We start from the raw sequence: 22233 nt of genomic DNA, 5'->3' as shown, positions 1-22233 counted from the left end.
CTTATACGGACAAGGGACAATCCATGTTTGCTTTCCTAATCTAACTAGAAGGAAACATGCACCTTGCCGCGCCGTTTTTCATCCATGAAAATAAACATATATACAGGTACTCCAATCATTTAGCAAAAGCAAATAATTTTGATGCCACTGCAAACTAAGAGAAAAACCCTAGTCCATCGCCACCTTCTCACTTGCCTCCCCAACTACAGTTCCCGCATAGGGCCTCCCTAACCATGTCTTATTTCCCCAAAAATGCCTTCTGTTCTCACGTAACTCCTATTCACTTAGAAAGTTCCAAAGAGAGCATTAATCAAAAAATTATTTCACCCGAACAAAAGTATGTCGGAATAAATGTGTACAACAATAAGTTAGCCGCGGACACACGGTACACATCAAGTATGGCATAACTGTATAACACAGTTGGAACAGTAAAATACATAACCATCGATTGAATTTATTCATTACTACAAAGGAATCAACTAATGGTGCTTTATGTGCTTGCCTTCATTGCGAAACGTGGTTCTTGTAAGCTTGACAGGAATGCATGGGTAAGACCTCACAGGTAACCCATCCTATCAGTTGAAGAAATTAAACATCATAACTTGATATCTCAAGTGGCTTTTATGTGTACCTAAAATAAAAAAAAATGGTTAAGACAATCATGAATCAGATGGATAAGTCCTAGAAAATGAATGATCTAATATATGTGAGGTGCAAAACAAACTGTCAGCACCTATGTATACAACTATACATCACATATAAAAGCTGCCTATAGGTTGTCACTTTTTTAATCAAAAACAGAACCACAATATAAAATTTCCTTTGGATGTTTTTGGTTGTACAAAAAAATCTTTCTGTTTAAAGTCTCGTTGTCTGTTCATGCAGCATGAAAAAAAGCCCATAAAGTGCAAATGATGCAAATTTTAAAGCAGACTCTGTTGACAAAAATAACATGACTTACCACATCAGCATCAATAATAAGCCAGATTCTGGAGAAAAGACAACATTCAAAATAGAACGGACAGTACAAGCCATGAGAAAGATTTTTTTTTTTTGCGAGATTCCATGGGAAAGAATTACAGGAAGAAAAAAACAAACTGATTGAAAACTTTCAGACTATTGGAATATCAAGACTCCAAATAAGCATTATTGGACAATTGCATAGTCTGTATGTTTTGAGATATTACTTACTGGTTGTGATCCTAGCTAATGACAGGAATGAATGTAAGATACTATATTTCTTTCATCCGCGAGGGCATTCTTTCTACGTAAACTTCCTCTTCTAGTAACTCCTTTTTTTTCAAAATAGTACCTCCACTTTAATCCGTAGTTTTGAAAGTGTAATTGACTAAGAGTATTAATAAAATTATCTTATCACTATAAAAATTATTAATCAATGAATTAAAAAAATGTAAAGTTCAATTAACAATGATAGGAAGTAAATACACTCGATTTGACTTATATATTAAGGTCAAAATGTAGTATGTAGTACGGTTTCAGTTTGGGTCTGGGTTTCCTGTGAACAACAACAGATGTATAAGGACAGATGGACTTCAGAAGAACTGGTCATCTAGCGTGGACACAGTTCGAAAGTTCATGAAAACTTACCAACACATCCCGCAGTAGTAGCGCTCCAGGATTCAACAAGACCTCTATACAGAATTAGGAAACAAACAATTTCAGAACCACATAATGCACCGAGTTCAAAAAGAAAACCCACCTGAATGTACCTACCAAGAAGAGCAGGCAGTTACACTACACCTGCACTTGAAGCACTGTCGGCTGCGACAAAATCATGATACGTAGATCCATCCTCTGGGAAGAACTTACGAAACTGGAATCAAAGGCAGCAAACATGCCACATTTACCTGCAAGGTAAGAGTTGTCAGTCATTGTCTCTGTCATGTCCTTCATAGCATGAAGCCTATACACATGCAATGGAAGTATCCAACATAGGATCCACCTTTGTGACATTAGTCCAAGCCCTAAACATGATCTCAAATCTGTGGTACATTGTCCGATACGGCCAGATCACCGGAGCGACTTCCACATACTGCACATAAATACACTTGCCCCTCTTGCAGCAGTGACTGGAACTTTGCAATCTGACCCTTTGGTGAGGTCATGAATACCATATCCCTGCAAAAAAGAATGCCATGAAGTCCAGCAATAACACACCATAATGATGACCTCACACAACACCCTTTGGATTGGAATGAGGCCGTGAAAATTCCCCTAGAAGAACCAAAGGCAAACCCGTAAAACACTCCCTAAATGACCTCGCGCGCGCGCGCAAAGAACAAATTCCCGTGTAAAAGGTTTTGTATGAAATTTTGCTCATCACTAAGCTAGACAAAATTGCAGCTCCAAGTACCACCCCTAAATTGAATATATAGCAGACATCCACCAGCTGCTATGAGATCAATGTTCCACCGTCTGAAGCTAAGGGAGGTTCCCAGGGTACCGAAGTCAGAATCATAGAGTGCCTACCCTTTTGTTCTTCTAGTTGTTCCAATAAAGACCCATGTTGTGTGGTTGTTCTTCGATGGTTGCTGCTGCTATCTACTCTTTTGGTTCTCCGGCGATTCCTTCTGTGTGGTCTATACTTTCTGCATGGGTTGATTGACACATGCTTTCGTGCTCAGTTTTGGTTTCGTTTCTCTCTTGCGCCAGTACTATGCCTTTTCTACCTCATCTTTTGAATTTGTGTAAGGTTAACCTAAGGTGAAAAGCAGCATCCCTACCTTCCATGCCCTTCTTAACCTCATCGAAGGCCCCTTTATGGATTCTCAGCTCTGGCCTCTGGAGTCGTGGGAGCTTTTCCTGGTGTCCTCTCATAGGAGCTTTTCTTTGACAGTTGGCTTTTTTTTTGTTGGGGAGAAAAAAATCATGTAATGCTCGCGTGACAAAAACTGTTTTTCAGCCAAGACCATGCATTGATCACCATGGCAGAATATATTGTAACCAACCCCCATACGTGCGTACACATGGATTGAACTACTAGCACATATAGTGTCTCCTCCGACTGTGTTATTCTTTCCTATCCATGTAGATCGGGCCAGTCCATAGGATAGGCAAACCGAATGCTCCAAAGCGCCGGAGGATGTATATTAATTGCTAGTCGGTCACTAGTTAATACTCTAGTTATTACACACAAGAGGCTAGTAAATACGCACAGAAACAATAGACCCAATCTGCTCGACACCACAAGCCTGAAATGTGCACCACCGAGGGAAACATCAATCTAGTCTATTGGTGGCTAGTTTAGTTACATTGCTACTCTCTCTGTTGAACACCCAACAGGTTGTATGGAACACTATCTTGGCTAGAACGATTGTTATTTTAGTACCAATTATAGAGCACACACATATAACAATGGATTATTGAACCCGTCATAATATGTAGAATAACATAGTAGACACAGAAACAAAGTAGCATGATAATAGATTCAGTGACAAGTTTAGTCCCGTAATTCTTTTGGGGTCTCTTCTATTCATAGGATTCCCAAGACACAATAACAGAAAAAAGCATGATAATATCCAGTATATTGCCAAGGCACTACAACAAGAAAAATAGTTGCGTGGTATATGAAAGGATATTCCCAAGACACAATAACAAGACAAATAGTTGTGTGGTACATTAAGGAAAACGCATGGGTGGATTAGAAAAAAAGGAATCATCAAAGCATGGCACTGAAACAACAGCTCCAAAAGAAAACCATCAAAGCATGACACTGAAACAGCAGCTACAAAAGAAAATATTAAAGCATGGACAGAGAGAGGTCTTGCTCCATTGAAAAAGCTCCAAGCTTCCAGGCCCCAACTAGCATCACAGAAGCTAAGTATCCTTAAAAGACAAATATGACAAGCTCCAACTAGCATCGCAGCAGCTAGGTATCACTTAAAAGACAAATATGACAGGTGATAATTAGCAATTAGAATAAAATACGGATCGTACACAGTGAGCACAAACGCAAACTAGAGTTTACCAACTCACCTAGTTTTAAAACAATATCTATACCTGAATGCTTAGAATTCTGTCTACTATGTGTTTAGAACATCAAACAATCTTAAACTACAAGATTTCTTATTTTCAAAACTAGAATTTTGGACATATTAATATCAAAGTGAACTTTCATAAACAAAGGAAACAAGTAAAAAACAAAAAAAATGAAAGGGCTTGAGTTAGATCAGATTGTTTGTGAAAAATCTGCATTATGTTAGATTACTAGAGATATAGTTTGAGCTTGAAAAAGCATATAAAAGGTGGATAGAGAGCAAGGTTCATGATTTCTCCGTGCTATTTTACCAACAGGAGGGGGAAAAAAGAGGTCCTATCTTATTTATGTTAGCCCAACAATGTATATGCACTTATAATATGAGACTAGAAATTTAGCCACTGCCCTTTTTACTTACCAAATCAGGCCTTAATGATCTATATTATAGCTGCAGAACAATCGACTAGTTAAACAAGAATGTAATGTACAACAAGCTAGTTAAAGATCACCCACTTAGAACAGATACAACAAGCTTTAATCAACCTACAAATCAGCAGGTCCAAGTAACTAGAATTTTCTAAGCAATCATCATGAATCATAAACACCAAAAAGAAGAGACTTACCAGCAAATTTTGCTAAAAAAAATTAGGGAAACAACTTGGTAGTGTTGACGTCCTTGGTCTTATTGGCTAGCCGTCCAGATCTACGGGTCTCCAAATTGCCGTCGCTTGTTGGTGTCTACTTTTCCACTTGAATCTGTGTCTCCTTTTTTATTGGCATTTGTGTCTCTTGCTGATCATGCATTGATGGGTCATCTCCATCATCCTCACTCACCCCATCATTATCCTCACTCTCATAATCAACATATTCATTCCCTTCGTCATCATCCTCACTCTCAATGTCTACATACTCATTCTATTCATCATCATTCATCTTTCTTTTCTTGTTATTACCATTTGTAACAACATAAGAAGCTTTTCTGCTTGAGTTGAAGCACCTTATTTTCTCAAACACAGCACAAACAGCATGGGGTCCATCCATGATTGGATCCTTTTCATCCTCATTCAACCACTGCATTATTGGATTTGTTTCTTCAAACATTCCTGTATTCATTAGCAGTGCACTTGGATCAGTTTCCTTATCTATTTCTCTTGATCTTCTTCGACACGTATCTTCAAGGTTTCAATAGTAAGTGAAGTATTTTATTTCTCCTAATTTTTATGCATGCGAGGACAATACAAGGTAGAAAGTAAATGTGTTGGTTTATAACTTTAGGTTGTAGAGGACACACACTAGCTTGTCATAAAAGACAGTTTTTTTTTGCTTTGTGTGCATCAAAGCAAAGGCACTCCAGTTCCTCTCGCATCCACTAGATGAGACACATTGTAAGCAAATTCTCATTGCACACTTCTGTAGTGCAGGAACATCCCCTCCAAACTGAAATCACTATTGGGCTACAAGATATCACCATTTAATTTTTTTTAATTGCAAATCGAAAGGAAATGGACATTCTAAAACTAAAAGACCATGACTTACTTGGCTCCATTCTCGTCGTAGCTTGTTTTGCTAATCAAATCCCAAACCTCCCTTGGCATTCCCTAAACATACTTATGTTATTAATTGCTGAAAGAGCACTCTGTTTATCTAATATCTTCTCTATGACATCTATTGGTGAAGTAGCATAATCTATATGGTAGCAAATGTTGATCTGGTAATGTGTAAATGAATCAAGGACGGCAACTGCATATAACTATAAAGCAACATGAATTAAAAACAAAACAAAAACATAAATTGCAACGATCCATTCATTTAGCGATACCTGCAACCATAAATGTATCTTGTTCCATTGCATCTATCCTCTTGGCCACCTTGTGCATAAAACTAAGATACAACTTTGATGTAGGGCCAAGATGGGCTTCCATCCTTTTTATAGTGACCATCATACTTTTTCTGAAGCCAGAAAGAGTGTGTTGTTTCTTTGTATCAACATACTTCATCGCCTTATAAAGTGGCCTCAACGCACCTAATACTCACTCTAATGATGTCCACCAAACATTACTAGACAAACACTCTGCAGCAAACATGTAGCGAGGCTCATACCTCCATTGACACTAATTCCAATCCTTAGAAACCATTCATTATCTAAATTTATCTTTTTTTCATACAGTAACTCTCAAGGAACATGAACACGGTTCTAAATGGGTGGCATTTAGAGACATGAACATGAACACAATTCCAATCCTTAAAACATGAACGTGAACACGGTTCTAAATGTCACTCGTTTTAGAACTGTGTTCATGTTCCTTGAGAGTTGCCATCTGTCGAAAGATAAATTTAGAGAATGGATGGTTTCTAACGATTGGAAGAAGTGTGGATGGAGGTATGAGCCGGGCTACGTGTTTGCTAAAGAGTGTTTGTCCAAAAATGTCTAGTGGATCGCATTAGAGTGGGTATTGAATGTATTGAAGCCACTTTATAGGGCAATGAAGTATACTAATACAAAGCTTCAAAAAAAGTATGATGGTCGCTATACAAAGGATGGAAGCCCATCTTGGCCGTACATCAAAGTTGTACCTTAATTTTATACACAAGGTGGCCAAGAGAATAGATGCAATGGAACAAAATACACTTATGGTTGCAGATATTGATAAATGAATGGACCTTTGCAATTTATGTTTCTCCTTTCTGTTTTTATTTACTTATGTTACTTTATCGTTATGCAGCTGCAGTCCTTCATCGACCAGGTCAACCTTCGCAACCATACAGATTATGCTACTTCACTAAAAGAGGAAAGAAAGGGAAAAGTAGGGGCCCGCGCCAGCAGGCTTTGGCGGCAGGCCAGACGCAAGCTGCTGCCGCTACCGCTGACAGCGCCAGGACGGCTGCGCAGGTGCCAGTTGGCGAGCTCCCACTGGTAGCTGGCGCATCGGAAGCCCATGGAATTTCAAACCCGGGCTCTCCCCACGATCCCGAGGACGATCCCGCGGGGCCCGCTCCTGCCGCGACTGATTCAACGCCTTGTCGGGATCTTGCTCTTTTGAGCCAGGTCCCAGACTCCCAGCCTGTGGCGCCAGAGGGATCGGAGATGCCAGGAACGCCTGCCGCCTTGTCGGGGCAAAGTGGCATCTCGCCCACTCCTGTCGCCCCGGCGGGCCCAGGAGCCGCCGCTGACAGGTCTCCGCTGTCCCTTGGTCCCACGCCGGCGATTTCGGCGGGAGGGGGCTCACCGGTTCCCGCCCCACCTGTTTCCGCGCACGCGCCAGAGGCCTCCCCCGTTCTTGCTGCTGGACCAAATGAAGATGGGCCGCCCGATGCCGAGCCCACGTCTCCCGCATCGCTGCCGCTTGGGGCTGCTACCGGACTGCCAGCCACTGGATCGCTAGACGCCGGGGCCCAGAGCCCAATTTCCATTATGCAGCGGCCCCGGGGTTTCTTCACGCCAGTGCCCAACGCCGATCCCCACTCGTCTGGTCGCAGCCCACGCTCTCCGGCATCTGGGCGGTTCGCATCGCCGCCAATCACGATGCGACGATCTCGCAGTCGTGTGACCACGACGCAGGCGTGGACGCTCGGCAAGTTTCTTGCTGCCAACACGAAGCACATCAGCACGTCGCTGCCTACTCTTGGAAAGAGGCCACGCCGCCCCCTAAACTTCGCCCCACGGCGAGGCCGTTCCGCGACTGCTGCCACGCCTGCAGTGGCGCCGCCGACGGCAGAACGGAGGGCCCATGTGCAGATCCTGCGCACCCTGGGGATTGTGGGCATCAACCAGAAAATCACTGCAGTTGAGATGAAAGCCTACGACGACATGTTCGCGGCGCCGATCCCCATGTCTGTGCTCAAGGCCATCGCCGCCCTAGTCGACCGAGAGATCCCAGCATGCTTCACATCCCCCGCGCGCGAGGCCGTTGCCAACCTGTGCTAGGCCTGCCAGCACGCTCACCGTCGACCCCTTGTTCATGGATCATGGACTAAAGATCGCTGTTTGGAACGTTCGCGGACTCAACTCGCGCGCCTGGCGTACTGCCATTCGCTCTTTGTTGGGCACTACTGGCGCCTCTATTGTATGCCTACAGGAAACTAAGATGGCTTTGATCTACTCGTCCATCGTGCTTGACATCCTCGGCTCCGAGTTCGACGACTACGCGTACCTCCCGGCTGATGGCACACGAGGCGGCATCCTCCTCGCCTGGAAGAGCAGGGTTGTCTCGATCTCAGACCCCCTGCTCACCCAGAACGCGCTCACGGCTAAGGTGTCCGTGGCTTCCGGGACGCCGTGGTGGCTCACGACGGTCTACGGACCGCAAGATGATGCTGACAAAATCCTGTTCCTCCAGGAGCTGCGCGACATTCGTGTGGCATGCCCCGGCCCGTGGATGCTCTGCGGTGACTTTAATCTCATATACCGCGACGAGGACAAAAACATGGGTGGCCTGCATCGGCGCATGATGGGCAGATTTCGCCGCGCCATCAACGACCTCGCCCTAAAGGAGATATACCTCAATGGGCGTCGCTTCACATGGTCGAACGAGCAGTCGCCACCCATGATGGTGCACCTGGGTTCTATGCACCTCGGATTGGGAAGATGCGCACGGCGAACGTCACCTCTGATGCCTTGCTTCGGTGGTGTCGGATCACTGCCCATTGCTGTTGGATTGCTCTCCCATGCCGTCGGCTCACAAACGTTTCCACTTCTAGGACTACTGGCTTCGGTTGGACGGCTTCCACGACACCGTGGCCGCGGCCTGGTGCTCGGTGCACGACGACGACCCCTTTCGGTGGCTGGTCAAACACCTCCAGGCCACTGCGCCGCCTCTCGAGCTGGAGCGCCAAGTCCACGGGCAACATTCGGGACAAGCTCGCCATATCCCGTGTGCTGATCTTGCGCTTTGACAAGTCGCGTGAGGACCGAGCGCTCTCGCCTCCGGAGGAGTGGCTGCTCAAACAGCTCAAGCTCGCCTATCTCAGCATGGCCTCCATGGAGCGCACGATCGCTAGGCAACGCGCCCGCATCGCGTCTCTCAAAGACGGCGACGCCAACACGAGTTTTTTTCACAATGTTCAAGAAAGCGGAAAGCGTAAGTGAAGCGGAAGGCCACAGCTTAGAGCAATGAGCGCTTAAGCGCAGCTTAATCGCACTTAAACGTTTTTTGAAATTGGCTAGAATTTGACAGATTTTGAATGCTATACACATGAAGATAGGAAGCTTGGCACATGGGTAATTGAAGTAGCATCTGAAATACAGTTCACACAATAGCAAATACATATCAGGTTCGCATAGCAAGCAAAATAACAACTAAAATGCAGTTCAGTTCAAATAGACGTAACCTAACAGATATCATGTGGACAGAATTTTGCCAAAATATGAAGGAAATAGTTCTTGAACATAGCCTAGTAATAAGATAAATAGCATATTGCCATTATTGCACAAGCAGACCAGCAGAAGTAGTACAAAAATTGCCAAATTTTGGTCAAATTTAAATAAAAAACGCTTAATCTACCGCTTTGGGCAAAAGCGAAGCGCTTTGCCATCGCTCAGCGCTTAATCACGCTTAAGCGTCGCTTAAAACGCTTTCTTGAACACTGTTTTTTCACCGGCAATGCTCCTTCCGCCGGCAGAAGAACCGTGTGCATAGCCTTGTGGTGGACGGGCAGGTGCTCTCTGACCACGAGGAGATGGCAAACGCTGCTTTCATGCATTTTGATGGCTTGCTGGGCACCGCCGTTGACCGGGACCGCACGCTGGACCTTTCCCAGCTCATCGCCCCTAGCGACCTCGAATGCCTCGACGCGCCCTTCTGTCAGGAGGAGATTTGGGAGGCAGTCAAGCGCATGCCGGCGCGCAAAGCGCCCGGGCCAGACGACTTCACCACGGAATTCCTGCGCGCTTGCTGGACCATCATCCGGCAGGATGTCTGGGACGTTTTCGAGCTGCTCTACGCTCTGCGAGGGCACGGGTTCAAAGCGTTGTTGACCCTGCTGCCCAAACGCGCGGATGCCCACAAGCTCGGCGACTATCGGCCGATATTTCTCATCCACATTGTGGCCAAGATCTTCGCGAAGGTCCTGTCTTTGCGCCTCGCTCCCAAGCTCGACACCCTTGTCAGCCGCAACCAAAACACGTTCATTGCCGGACGGAGTCTCCACGACAACTTCCTTCTCGTCCGGCAATCCCTCAAGATGTTGCATCAACTTGGCGCGCCCAGGATCATGCTCAAGCTCGACCTCACGCGTGCCTTTGACTCCATCTCCTGGCCCTTCCTCTTCAAGGTGCTACGCCAGTATGGGTTTGGGGACAGGTTCAGAGAGTGGCTGGCCATTTTGCTGTCTTCGGCAAGCACCCGTGTCATGCTCAACGGTGTTCCTGGCCCGCCAATCTGGCATCGCCGCGGACTGAGACAGGGCGATTCCACCTCCCCGCAACTCTTCGTGCTTGCGGTGGACACACTTGGGAGGCTTATGCGTCGCGCCCTCCAGACGGGCATCCTCCAGTAGCTGCATCCCCGGTGCGCCATTCCCGCGATCTCTCTCTACGCCGACGACGTGATGCTCTTTTGCCATGCCAATGCCGACGAGATTTCCGCTGTCAAAGGCATCCTCGACGTATTCGGCATGGCGTCCGGGCTCTGGGTGAACTATACCAAGAGCTCGGCCACGGTGATACACGGCGATGAGTCGACGACGGGGCTGTTAGAGCTGCTCGGGTGCCCGATCGTGACCCTGCCGGTCACCTATCTAGGCATTCCGCTTACCATCCGCCGCCCATCCGCGGCCCAGCTGCAGCCCCTCGTCGACGCGGTGGCTGGCCGGCTCCCTTCATGGAAGGCATGGCTGATGAACAAGGCCGGGCGGCTGGCGCTCGTCAAGTCAGTCCTCGGCGCGATTCCGATTCATCAACTGCTTGCACTCGCACCTCCAAAGAAAATCCTGAAGCAGCTCAAGAAGATTCAGCGTGGGTTCCTTTAGGCCGGCCGCGCTGATGCTCACGGTGGCCATTGCCACGTGAACTGGCGTCGGATCTACCGCCTTGGCGTCCGAGACCTGGAGCGCACGGGGCTCTCGTTACGGCTGCGTTGGCTATGGCTCGGGCGCACGGACACTGATCGAGCATGGCAGGGGCAGGACCTGCAATTCACTTCAGAGGAGCGCGCGCTATTTTACGCTTCCACGACCATGGCCATTGGGGACGGCAGGACCGCCCTATTTTGGGAGGACCGCTGGCTCGGCGTGTTAGGAGTAAGCACATTGTGTTAGGAGTCTGGTTGTAACCGAACTGTTGAAGTATAAAACAGTTTCGGAAGTATCGTGTGCGTCTAGGAATCGATCAGATAAGGAGATAGGAGAGTTTAAACCTGCTTATCAGGGTCACGTCGTGTTGGGCAAGTACGTGTGCCATGTTGGACGTGAATTCGTTGTAAACCCCTATATAAAGCAAAGAATAGGAAGGAGGGCGATTGAGCCATCGTTGAATATCTTCTTCTGCAGTTTTTCCTCTCGTGAGTTCGTGTGCAGGTCGCCTACATACAGCAGGAAGCTGATTGATTTGCTCTAACAATTGGTATCAGAGCCTTGCTAGATCCTCGATCACGAGAGAGCAATGGGCGACGACGATAGCAAGACCAAGCAGCTTGCGATGGGAGGCAGTTCGGCGGTGAAGAAAGAAACCTTACCCCCGACGACCTTCCCGCGGCTAGAGGGAGAGGACTATGCTATGTGGGCGATCAAGATGGAGTGTGCCATGGAGGCTCACGAAATCTGGGATGCGATCGATCCTGGAGGCGATGCATATAAGAAGGGAGGTACAGAATATAAGAAGGATCGGCAGGCCATGTCTGCGATCTACTCTGTCATCCCCAATGATGTAGCACGTCATGTATCCGGGAAGAATACAGCAGCAGAAGCCTGGGAGGTGATCAAGGAACTTCACCAAGGGCACAGCCGTGTTCGTGAGGCTCGTCTACAATCTCTGTTGAGGGATTATGAAAGTCTGAAGATGGATGAAAGTGAATCCGTGGATAAATTTGCCATGAGGGTGGTTGAGATCACCAGCTCCATCAAGGACCTTGGAGAGACTTTGACAGATATCGCGATTGTACATCGCTTCCTCCGTGCTGCAGCACCACGATACATGCAGATTGTCACCTCAATCGAACAGTGCGTGGACCTGAAGACCTTGTCGGTCGCAGAACTCGTCGGGAGATTCAAAGCCCATGATGAGAGGATCAGGTTGAACTTCGGCGATCCGAAGGAAAGTGAAAATTTGTTCCTGACCAAGACGCAGTGGATGGAACTGTCAAACAACAAGAAAAACAAGGGGACAGGAGCAAGCGGCAGTGGCAAGAAGGAATATCGGCCTAACCCGAAGAAATCAGAAGAAGAGGTTGAGGCCCCAGCCAAACCAAAGTTTGATCGGAAGAAAATTAAGTGCCATAACTGTGGAATTTTTGGACACTTTAAATCTGAATGTCGCAAGCCACCAAAGAAGGAAAAAGCTTTCCTAGCAAAGGGAGGTGATGATCAGCCTGAGATGCTGATGGTAGAGCTGTGCGAGCTCATGGAAGATGAGCAGATTGAAGAACGTCCAAAGCACACGCTCGTGCCTAAAGAGGTTCAGGAAGAGAAAATACAGAGAAAGCTCATTGAATATGTGACACTTGTAGAGGATAAAGTGCATCTGCAGCAGAAGGAAAAGGTTGAAGCTGGTGGGAATGTCTGGTACTTGGACTCCGGAGCGAGTAATCACATGACCGGCGATATTGATCAATTTTCTGAGTTGAATACTTCAGTCGGAGGCACTGTAAAATTTGGAGATGCCTCGACCGTGCAGATTTGTGGTCGCGGAACCGTGTTATTTGAGACACGAAAGGGAGAACACAAGGTGCTGACGGATGTGTATTTCATCCCGAGACTGAAGAGTAGCATTATAAGTCTCGGCCAACTCGAAGAGCGCGGTTGCAAGATCGTCATCGAGGATGGCATGATGTTGGTGTTTGACCGTCAGCGTACACTGCTCGCACGGGTGAAGCGCTCAAGGAATCGCCTCTACATACTGAGCCTTGATCGTGCCGACCCAGTTTCTTTGCTCGCTGGTATGCAAGAGGATGCCTGGAGACGGCATGCACGCTATGGTCATCTGAATTTCCGAGCGTTGCGTACACTAGGGCAGAAGGAGATGGTGCATGGTCTACCAAGAATTGAGCATGTCGAGCAGCTTTGTGATGGTTGTCTTGTTGGGAAACAGAAGCGTAACCCGTTCCCCTATGAGGCAAATTTCAGAGCAAGCAAGGTTATGGACTTGATGCATGGTGATTTGTGTGGACCAATCACACCTGCTACCCCAGCTGGTAATCGATATTTTTTGCTCATTGTCGATGACTATAGCAGGTTCATGTGGATCGTGTTGTTGAAGACCAAAGATCAGGCTTTTGAAGCATTTAAAAAGGTCAAGGTTGCAGCCGAAGTAGAAGCTGAAGCAAAGTTGAAAGCTCTCAGAACGGATAGAGGTGGTGAGTTCAGATCCAAGAGGTTCAATGCCTATTGTGAAGAACATGGCATTAGAAGGTATTTGACGGCTCCCTACACACCGCAGCAAAACGGTGTGGTAGAGAGAAGAAACCAAACGGTTGTAGCTATGGCACGGAGCATGTTAAAGAGTAAAAATATGCCCGAAAGATTTTGGGGAGGCTGTTACCACAGCAGTCTATTTGCTCAATCGAGCGCCCACCAAAAGTGTGATCGGAAAGACTCCGTACGAAGCATGGTGCGGGAGGAAACCTACTGTGGAACACTTGCGCACATTCGGTTGTGTAGCTCATGTAAAAACAGTAGGAGGTCACATTGGAAAGCTAGAAGACCGCAGCACACCGATGGTGTTGCTTGGATATGAGCCTGGATCAAAAGCATACCGAGTATATGACCCTCGTACAAGGATGCTAAGAGTAACTCGAGATGTTGTCTTTGAAGAAGCAAAAGCATGGAATTGGGATTCTGCAACTGAACCAGCTCCGCATTCTTCAGGTGATATATTTAAGGTGTTTTATGATCACCATGATGCAGGTCATGATGAGCACAATCATGACCATGGGGACAAAGGGGAAGTACCGAGCACGCCCGTTGTACAAGGCGGTGCTCCGGAGTTTGTGGATTTAGGCTCACCAACAACCCCTTCATCATTCATTGAGAGCGGCAGTAAAAGCCCCAGTGCAGCTGCCATGGCAACAGAAAATGCTGCAATGGCAGGACATCCACATGAGGCTACAGATCTGACAGAACAAGGTGATGCAGAAGCAGCAAGCGAACCTCCTCGAGGACCGCCAACTCCAGTTCGGCTGCGCTCAATCGATGACATTTATGAAGCCACGAATCCACCAGCAACCAGGGGAAGAGGACGCAACAGAGGTCAGGTTGCGAGTAGAAATAGTTCATCTGCAAGTTTAAGAGAAGAAATTGCAGAGCTCTGTTTTCTAGGTGCAGAGGAACCTGTATCATTTGAAGAAGCAAACCAGGAAGAAACTTGGAGGAAAGCAATGACAGAGGAGATGGACTCGATCATTGATAACAAGACTTGGTCCTTAACCAATCTTCCCGAGGGACACCGAGCTATAGGTCTGAAGTGGGTATTTAAAGAAAAGAAAAATCCAGAGGGATCGGTGATCAAGAACAAGGCTCGCCTTGTCGCGAAAGGATTTGTACAACAGCAAGGAGTGGACTTTGATGAGGTTTTTGCCCCAGTTGCGAGGATGGAATCTGTCCGGCTGCTAATTGCAATTGCAGCTCAGAAAGCGTGGAAGCTACATCATATGGATGTCAAGTCGGCATTTTTGAATGGTGTGTTAGAGGAGGAAGTTTATGTAAAACAACCTCCAGGTTTCATCAAGGTGGGTAGTGAAGAAAAGGTGTTGAGACTCCACAAAGCTCTGTATGGTTTACATCAAGCTCCGAGAGCGTGGAACATTAAATTAAATGACACGCTGATATCTCTCGGATTTGAGAGGAGTCCATTTGAGCATGCTATGTACAAAAGGGGGAAAGAAAAATCTCGCCTAATAGTTGGAGTATACGTGGATGACCTACTGATAACAGGAGAGGATGAGCAAGAATTGGCAAGGTTCAAACAGCAGATGAAGGACTTATTTAAGATGTCCGACCTGGGTTTATTGAGCTACTATCTAGGCATAGAAGTGCATCAAAAACCAGGGAGTATAACGCTATGTCAGGAGGCATACGCGAGAAAGATCCTAGAGATCAGTGGCATGACAGATTGCAATTCTGCTCAAACTCCTATGGAAGTTCGTCTCAAGCTGAGTAAGCGAAGTGAAGCCCCTGAAGTTGACTCAACAAAGTACCGTAGTATCGTGGGAAGTTTACGGTACCTCGTACATACAAGGCCTGATTTGGCATATCCAGTGGGCATTGTGAGTCGCTTTATGGAGGCCCCGACATCTGAACATCTGGCTGCAGTAAAACACATATTGCGCTATGTGAAAGGAACACTCAATTTTGGGTGTAGCTATGTCAAGAAGAAAGGTGCAAAAGATGAGCAGCTCCATGGTTACAGTGATAGTGACATGGCGGGAGACGTGGACGATCGGAAGAGCACATCCGGCGTTGCATTTTTCTTTGGACCAAACTTGGTCAGTTGGCTCTCACATAAGCAGAAGGTTGTAGCTCTTTCTTCTTGTGAGGCTGAATATATAGCAGCAGCTACAGCGGCGTGTCAGGGAGTTTGGCTTGGACGACTACTTGGTGATCTCCTAGACCAAGAACCAGAGAAGGTGCTATTGAAGATCGACAACAAATCTGCAATTTCCTTGTGCAAGAACCCTGTTCATCATGATAGAAGCAAGCATATAGATACAAGGTATCATTACATAAGGGACTGTGTGGAGGAAGGAAAGGTGGAAGTCGATCATGTATGCACTGAAGATCAGCTAGCTGACATCTTGACTAAATCTCTTGGAAAACAGAAATTTTTGGAGATGAGGAAGAGAATTGGAGTGGCAGCTATGAAATGATAACACAACATGCTTAGGGGGGTAAATGTTAGGAGTAAGCACATTGTGTTAGGAGTCTGGTTGTAACCGAACTGTTGAAGTATAAAACAGTTTCGGAAGTATCGTGTGCGTCTAGGAATCGATCAGATAAGGAGATAGGAGAATTTAAACCTGCTTATCAGGGTCACGTCGTGTTGGGCAAGTACGTGTGCCGTGTTGGACGTGAATTCGTTGTAAACCCCTATATAAAGCAAAGAATAGGAAGGAGGGCGATTGAGCCATCGTTGAATATCTTCTTCTGTAGTTTTTCCTCTCGTGAGTTCGTGTGCAGGTCGCCTACATACAGCAGGAAGCTGATTGATTTGCTCTAACACGGTGGCCAATCCGTCCGCGCCCTTGCGCCCATGCTCTTTCAGTGCATCCCCAAGCATCGCCGGAAATCGCGAACTGTGGCGGAGGCCATGGACGGCAATCGATGGGCGCGCGATATCCAAGGTCTGCTCGGCCTTCCCGAGATTGGTGAGTACCTGCAGCTCTGGCACTTGCTGCAGCAGGTCGAGCTGTCCAACGTGTCGGACAAGCTGCTTTGGAGCTGGACTGCCAATGGCACATACTCTGCCTAGTCCTGCTACCGGGCAACATTTCAGGGTGCGACGGGCTGCCACTCTTGGAAGCTCATTTGGAGGAGCTGGGCACCACCCAAAGTGAAGTTCTTCCATTGGCTGGCATGCCAGGACCGCTGCTGGACCGCGGAGCGACTCGCTCGCCGTGGCCTGCAGCACCACCCGCGGTGCCTCCTGTGTGACCAAGAACCGGAGATGATCAGACACTTGATGCTCACTTGCCCATTCACTAAGCAGACATGGCACGAGGTCCTATCTTGGCTACGCTTGCCGACGCCACCGCCCGAGCACGACGACTCGCTCATGGACTGGTGGCTGCGTGCGAAGGAGTCCACGCCGCCAACACTACGCAAGGCTCTGAAATCTGTAGCGCTCTTGGTACCATGGATGCTCTAGAAGCATAGGAACGTGTGCGTGTTTGACCATGTTAGCCCTTCGCTCAATGAGCTAGTTGACAAGATCAAGGACGAGGCCCGATGTTGGGCAAAGGCCGGAGCTAAAGGGCTCAGGGTCGTTTTGCCATCATCTTGGGATGTCCACTGAGCCCCTGTTGGGTGTGTAAACCTGCCTCCTAGGAGGATGTAAATTCCCTCTCTTTCCAATGCAATGAAACGCAAAAGCCATTTGCGTTTTCTCGAAAAAACTAACAGATGTCATAGAGAAGATACTAGATACAGAGAGTACTTTTTCAGGCATTAATGAAATAAGTATGTTTAGGGAGTGCCAAGGGAGGTTTGGGATCAGATTAGCAAAGGAAGTTGAGGCAAGAATGAGCCAAGTAAGTCATGGTCTTTTAGTTTTAGGATGTCCATTTTCCTTCCGGTTTGCAATTCTAAAAATTTATTTGGTGATATCGTGCAGCCCAATTGTGGTTTCAGTTTAGAGAGGATGTTCCTGCATGGCAGAAGTGCGGAATAAGAATTTGCTCACAGTGTGTCTCATCTAGTGGATGTGAGAGGAATTGGAGCACTTTTGCTTTCGTGCACACAAAGCAAAGAAATAGTCTTTTATATGACAGCTGCACAAGCTAGTGTCTGTCCGCTATAACCTAAAGGTATAAACCAACACATTTTACTTTCTAACTTGTACTGTCCTTGCATGTATAAAAATTAGGAGAAATAATTTACGTGGTTTACTATTCAAACCTTGAAGATACATGGAGAAGTAGATCAACAGAAGGGAGATATGTAGATAAAGAAATTGATCCAAGTGCATTGTTAATGGATACAACAATGTTTGCTAAACAAATCCAATAATGGAGTGGTTGAATTAGGATGAAGAGGATCCAATCATGGATGGACCCAATGCTGCTTGTGCTGATTTTTTTAAAATAAGGCGTCTCAGCTCAAACAAGAAAATTATGTTGTTACAAAGGGTAAGAAAAGAAAAGAAAAAGGAAAGATGATAAAGAGAGTACACACTCAGAGTGAGGATGATGACGAAGAGAACGAATATGTTGATAATGAGTGTGAGGATAATGATGGGGTGAGTGAGGATGATGAAGATGATCCATCAATGCAAGATCAGCAGAAGACACAAATTCAAGTGGAAAGTAGACACCAACAAGCGACAGCAATTTGGAGACCCGTATATCTGAACGGCTAGCCAAGAAGACCAAGGACGTCAACAGCCTCTACCATGTCGTTTCCTGAGAAAGAAAATAATATAATTAACAAAATCTGCTGGTAAGTTTCTTCCTTTTGTTGTTTATGATTCATGATGATTACTTAGAAAATTCTACTTGGACCTGTTAGTTCGTAGGTTGATTAAAGCTTCTTGTATATATGTTCTAAGCAGTTGATCTTTAACTAGATTGTTGTACATTACTTTCTTGTTTCACTAGTCAACTGGTTTGCTGCTCTAATATACATCATTAAGGCCTCAATTGGCTAAGTAAAAAAGGGAAGTGGCTAAGTTTCTGGTCTCATATACACAAGAAGATGAAGTGCATTAACTACTAGGCTTGGTCCCAACAAAACTAACCACAGAGACAATAGCATGAGGCCATCGATTTACAGTCTTGCACAATTGGGCCATGGACATCGGATGCCAAACATCAAGGCTCATTGTAATATATCAATACTTTGATCATAACAAAGACATATGTACAGGCTCGCCCTAAAACAAGTACATGCAGTAAGTTTGCATATACTTGATGATAATTTGGTTATAACTATCTACAATATAGTTATCAATTTGCTACATACTATTGATATCTAAAGCCAGAATAGTCACTCAAACAAACATCCTTACTATGAGGACTTCAACATCTCAGCCATATATAGACTTGCGAACAACAGAAGGTAGGTGCATTTCATATTTTAACATCCATATATAGATCATATATACCTTTAGCCTGCTGAGCCAGCCAGATCTGCAGCTTTCTTGATCACTTTGGATAATCTGTTAGTAACATGCTTCCGGGCGGATTGTGCTCACTGGGCTTGTGCACGTTATTCACAACATTTGTTCCTTGTGTTTCCTTTTATGCTTCCTAAAATACGCAAGTTGTAGGGAAGTATCATCTCTCATATCATGAAAAAGAATGAAATTCAGATCTGAGTCAAAAGTACCCAAATATTAGAACTGAAATACTAGATAACAGATATCTAGTCTTACCCAATGGTGAGGCATGACACCAAGAATTGATTCTCAGAATTCCTGGCATTCATACTGCCAATTTATACGACACATCGTTAGGTTCCGGTAAGCAAAATAATACTATAAACACACATTGCATCTCTATGGGTTCGTGCCCAAATCATATCGTGAAGTAGCACCAATATTTGATTAGTTTTTCCTTTTATCAACGATCAAGAATTGGTATGAGATTGCTAAACTTGTATACTGAACTATCGTAAAAATTATTACCACGCACACTCCAATCTTTTTTGTCCCCGGTAGGTATATTTACCACACATGCCAGAAGGGGGATGCAAGTAACAGATAATTAACCATGAGTAGCCTACAAGTGATGTGAGGAGCTGAGCAAATTACCCTGCAAGAATGGCATGTAATTCATGTCATACTCAACACGGCCTTTGCACCTGTTACAGAGAAAAAAGAACATGGCTGAGAGCTAAAACTGTGTGAAGAGTGTGTCATGGGGAACACAATCTGGGACCTAAACCTGACCATGACAGAGATAGTCCCCAACAATGCAACAGCAAAGACGGACTATACCAGAACAATTCAATACCTAACCAGATGCAATGGGGTGATGGACACATAAAGAATGAATGAATTCAAACATAACATTTCACTGAAAAACTAACTATAATGCAATCATGTCATTCAATTTAACGAGCAATGCTCCAAGCTCCAATGACAATCAGGTGAAAGTAGCAAGTGAACAAATTGAGAGGATCATCTTCCACATTTAATCCTCCGCTAGAAATATTAGAAACAGGAAAATGATGCATATTGACCCAATATTTAGTTATCAAGAAAACCACCGGATGATCTTTAAGAAAGAAGACTCGATAAAATACCAAGGGAATTCTTCAGTTCAGAGAACAACAGAGACATGAGACTGATCGATAGGCACTATTTCGACCGCTGACCAAAATGACACAATAATTTTGGCATCAACATGCTCGCCACTTCAGCCCAAAAGAATATTCTAACGAGTATAAATTTCACGCGACCATGAAACAGACAGAGCTTCTTGATCATAACTTGTCCACATCAAAAAAGAAACAAGAAGGTTCATAGTGGACCTAATTCATAATCATTGCTCTGGTAAAAGAAAAGAAAAAAGAGCATGGCTGGCACTTACAGAATCAAATGGGAAGCACAATCTGGGACCTGAGCCTGACCATGATAACCTTTCTTCTGCTAATCAGTACAAGTTTCATTTCTCGAGCTTATCTTAAGATTAAACACCACATGAAGCATTAGTGGTTGGCAACTAAAGCGAAGTGATTGATACAATACCAAACAATGCAACGCAAAGGCAGAATTATAACAGTACATTTCAATATCTAACCAGATGCAATGTTATCATGAAAAGGAATGGATTACAACAGAACATTGGATCTAGTTAATACATACAGCAGTTCATGTGGATATGGAGAGCTAGGCTGATAAGAAACAGCACCACACTCAACAGTTCTCAGATGAAGGGCTACGTGTTGACAGCATAACCAGGGATCTAGTTAATACATATTGCAGCTCATGTGGATACGGAGAGCTAGGCCGATAAAAACACCACCAGACTGAACAGCCCTCTAAGTGCTGATAACATAATCATCTGGTCAGATAAATGGCGAGGCATTCACAACATAACCCTCTAGTGCCGGAAAAAAGGTATGTTGAACAAGAGTCTGCTTGAGCACATATAGAGTAGAATTGAGGCCTCTGGGTTGGAAACTAGCAATCAACTTGCCATTGACATCAACCTGAAACAGCCAGCCATTACAACCGACCAGCACGACCAACTCACCGTCCCCAGGCACAACCATCACATCCTCTTCAGAGAGAGAACATTGACACTGGTGCCTGATCTCCGCGGCCGGCAAGTCAATCCGACGCTTGAAATCCCAGACCTCGCCTTGGTAGTCCCGCATCACCCAGATATCAATGGCTGTCTCCTCATCATTAAGAGACGAGACACCAAGCATATCACCCATCTCAAATAGTCGGGCATGGTCACTGGCCACCGGAGCACGGATCTGCCGGAACGACTCGGCGGTGGTGTCGAATACCATTATCCGGTTGCCTATGTACCAATATAGGCTACCATGGAACAGGAGTCCAGGGCAATCTTGCAGTTCGAGCGGATCAAGGCACCTTATGTGCCTCGGCGGCTGGCCGGAGCCTACTGTGAAAACGTAGATGGCATCTTGATCTTCACCCTGGTACAGCAACAGTCGGTACTCACCGGTAGAGGGGTGAGGATACAGCTCCACGGGGCTGAATCCATGAACCTGCTGGAGCGGAGCATACTGTCGAGTTGCCAGGTTGCAGATGCAGATGTCGTCAAAGCCGAAGGAGAGAACGAGGAGGCCGTCGCAGGAGGCCTCCAGATAGAAGCGGGGAGCATGATAGAAGTGGGGAGCCCTTTGCAGTCGCGCGACGCACTGGAACCGGTCGGCGGCGGCGACCCCTGCACGGTGGTCGAAGGGGACGACGTCCAGGGACTCGCCGCCGTCGGCGACGATGCTGTGGGTGTACTGGAGGGGGAGGGCGGGCTGGCGGGCGTGGTGGGACAGGAGGAAGCCGCGGGTGGAGGTGACGCGGCGCCACGCGGGGCTGACGGCGCGGCTGCGGAGGACGGATTTGGGGGGCAGCCGGACGAGGATCTCCCAGATGGCGATCTCGTCCGGGAGGCCGGGGAGGAGAGGAGGAGTCGCACCTGCGGCACCCGCCATGATCGCCGGCCCGGCTGGGAGTGGGAGGGAGGTCAGTGGTGGTTATGGAGTGGCGGCGACGGCGGCCGCGGCGGAGGTAGGTCTTTCCTTCCTCTTGTCTCAGTTCTCACGGATGTGTAACTTGGGCTGCTCTCGGACGGGCTGGGCTTGGCCCAGGTTCTGCTTGCTGCTGCTGATTGGAACGAACATTAATTTGTTGCTGGTTGGAACAATTGTCTTTTTTCCCCTAAACAATTACCCCTCAAAAA

The 22233-nt window shown here is 46.3% G+C and overlaps 1 protein-coding gene across 4 annotated transcripts; it reads right to left on the bottom strand.

The window, feature by feature from the left end:
• Positions 1-310: 310 nt before the first annotated feature.
• LOC119318482 lies at positions 311-22037 on the bottom strand. Of its 4 annotated transcripts, none has more exons than XM_037593048.1 (10): positions 20392-22037; positions 19611-19660; positions 19233-19286; positions 18963-19107; positions 18035-18261; positions 4621-5100; positions 1964-2139; positions 1735-1868; positions 1609-1652; positions 311-631 (listed from the first exon to the last, which is right to left on the bottom strand). In XM_037593048.1, the coding sequence occupies exon 1, from the start codon at positions 21983-21985 to the stop codon at positions 20870-20872; it is 1116 nt and encodes a 371-aa protein (XP_037448945.1). In that variant the 5' UTR covers positions 21986-22037; the 3' UTR covers positions 311-631; positions 1609-1652; positions 1735-1868; positions 1964-2139; positions 4621-5100; positions 18035-18261; positions 18963-19107; positions 19233-19286; positions 19611-19660; positions 20392-20869. The 4 variants fall into 4 exon arrangements, with proteins under 4 accessions (XP_037448945.1, XP_037448954.1, XP_037448961.1 ...); XM_037593057.1 differs by lacking the exon at positions 18035-18261 and adding an exon at positions 5534-5595; XM_037593064.1 differs by lacking the exon at positions 18035-18261.
• Positions 22038-22233: the final 196 nt, after the last annotated feature.

The sequence above is a fragment of the Triticum dicoccoides genome, chromosome 1B (genome assembly GCF_002162155.2).
Source record: "Triticum dicoccoides isolate Atlit2015 ecotype Zavitan chromosome 1B, WEW_v2.0, whole genome shotgun sequence".
Classification (NCBI taxonomy): Eukaryota; Viridiplantae; Streptophyta; class Magnoliopsida; order Poales; family Poaceae; genus Triticum; species Triticum dicoccoides.
The sequence above is the reverse complement of the archived record's forward strand: the minus strand, read 5'-3'. Positions and strand labels throughout refer to the sequence as shown.

Coding starts and splice junctions, on each gene's coding strand:
- LOC119318482 (XM_037593048.1), bottom strand. CDS start 21,985: ATGGCGGGTGCCGCAGGTGCGACTCCTCCTCTCCTCCCCGGCCTCCCG.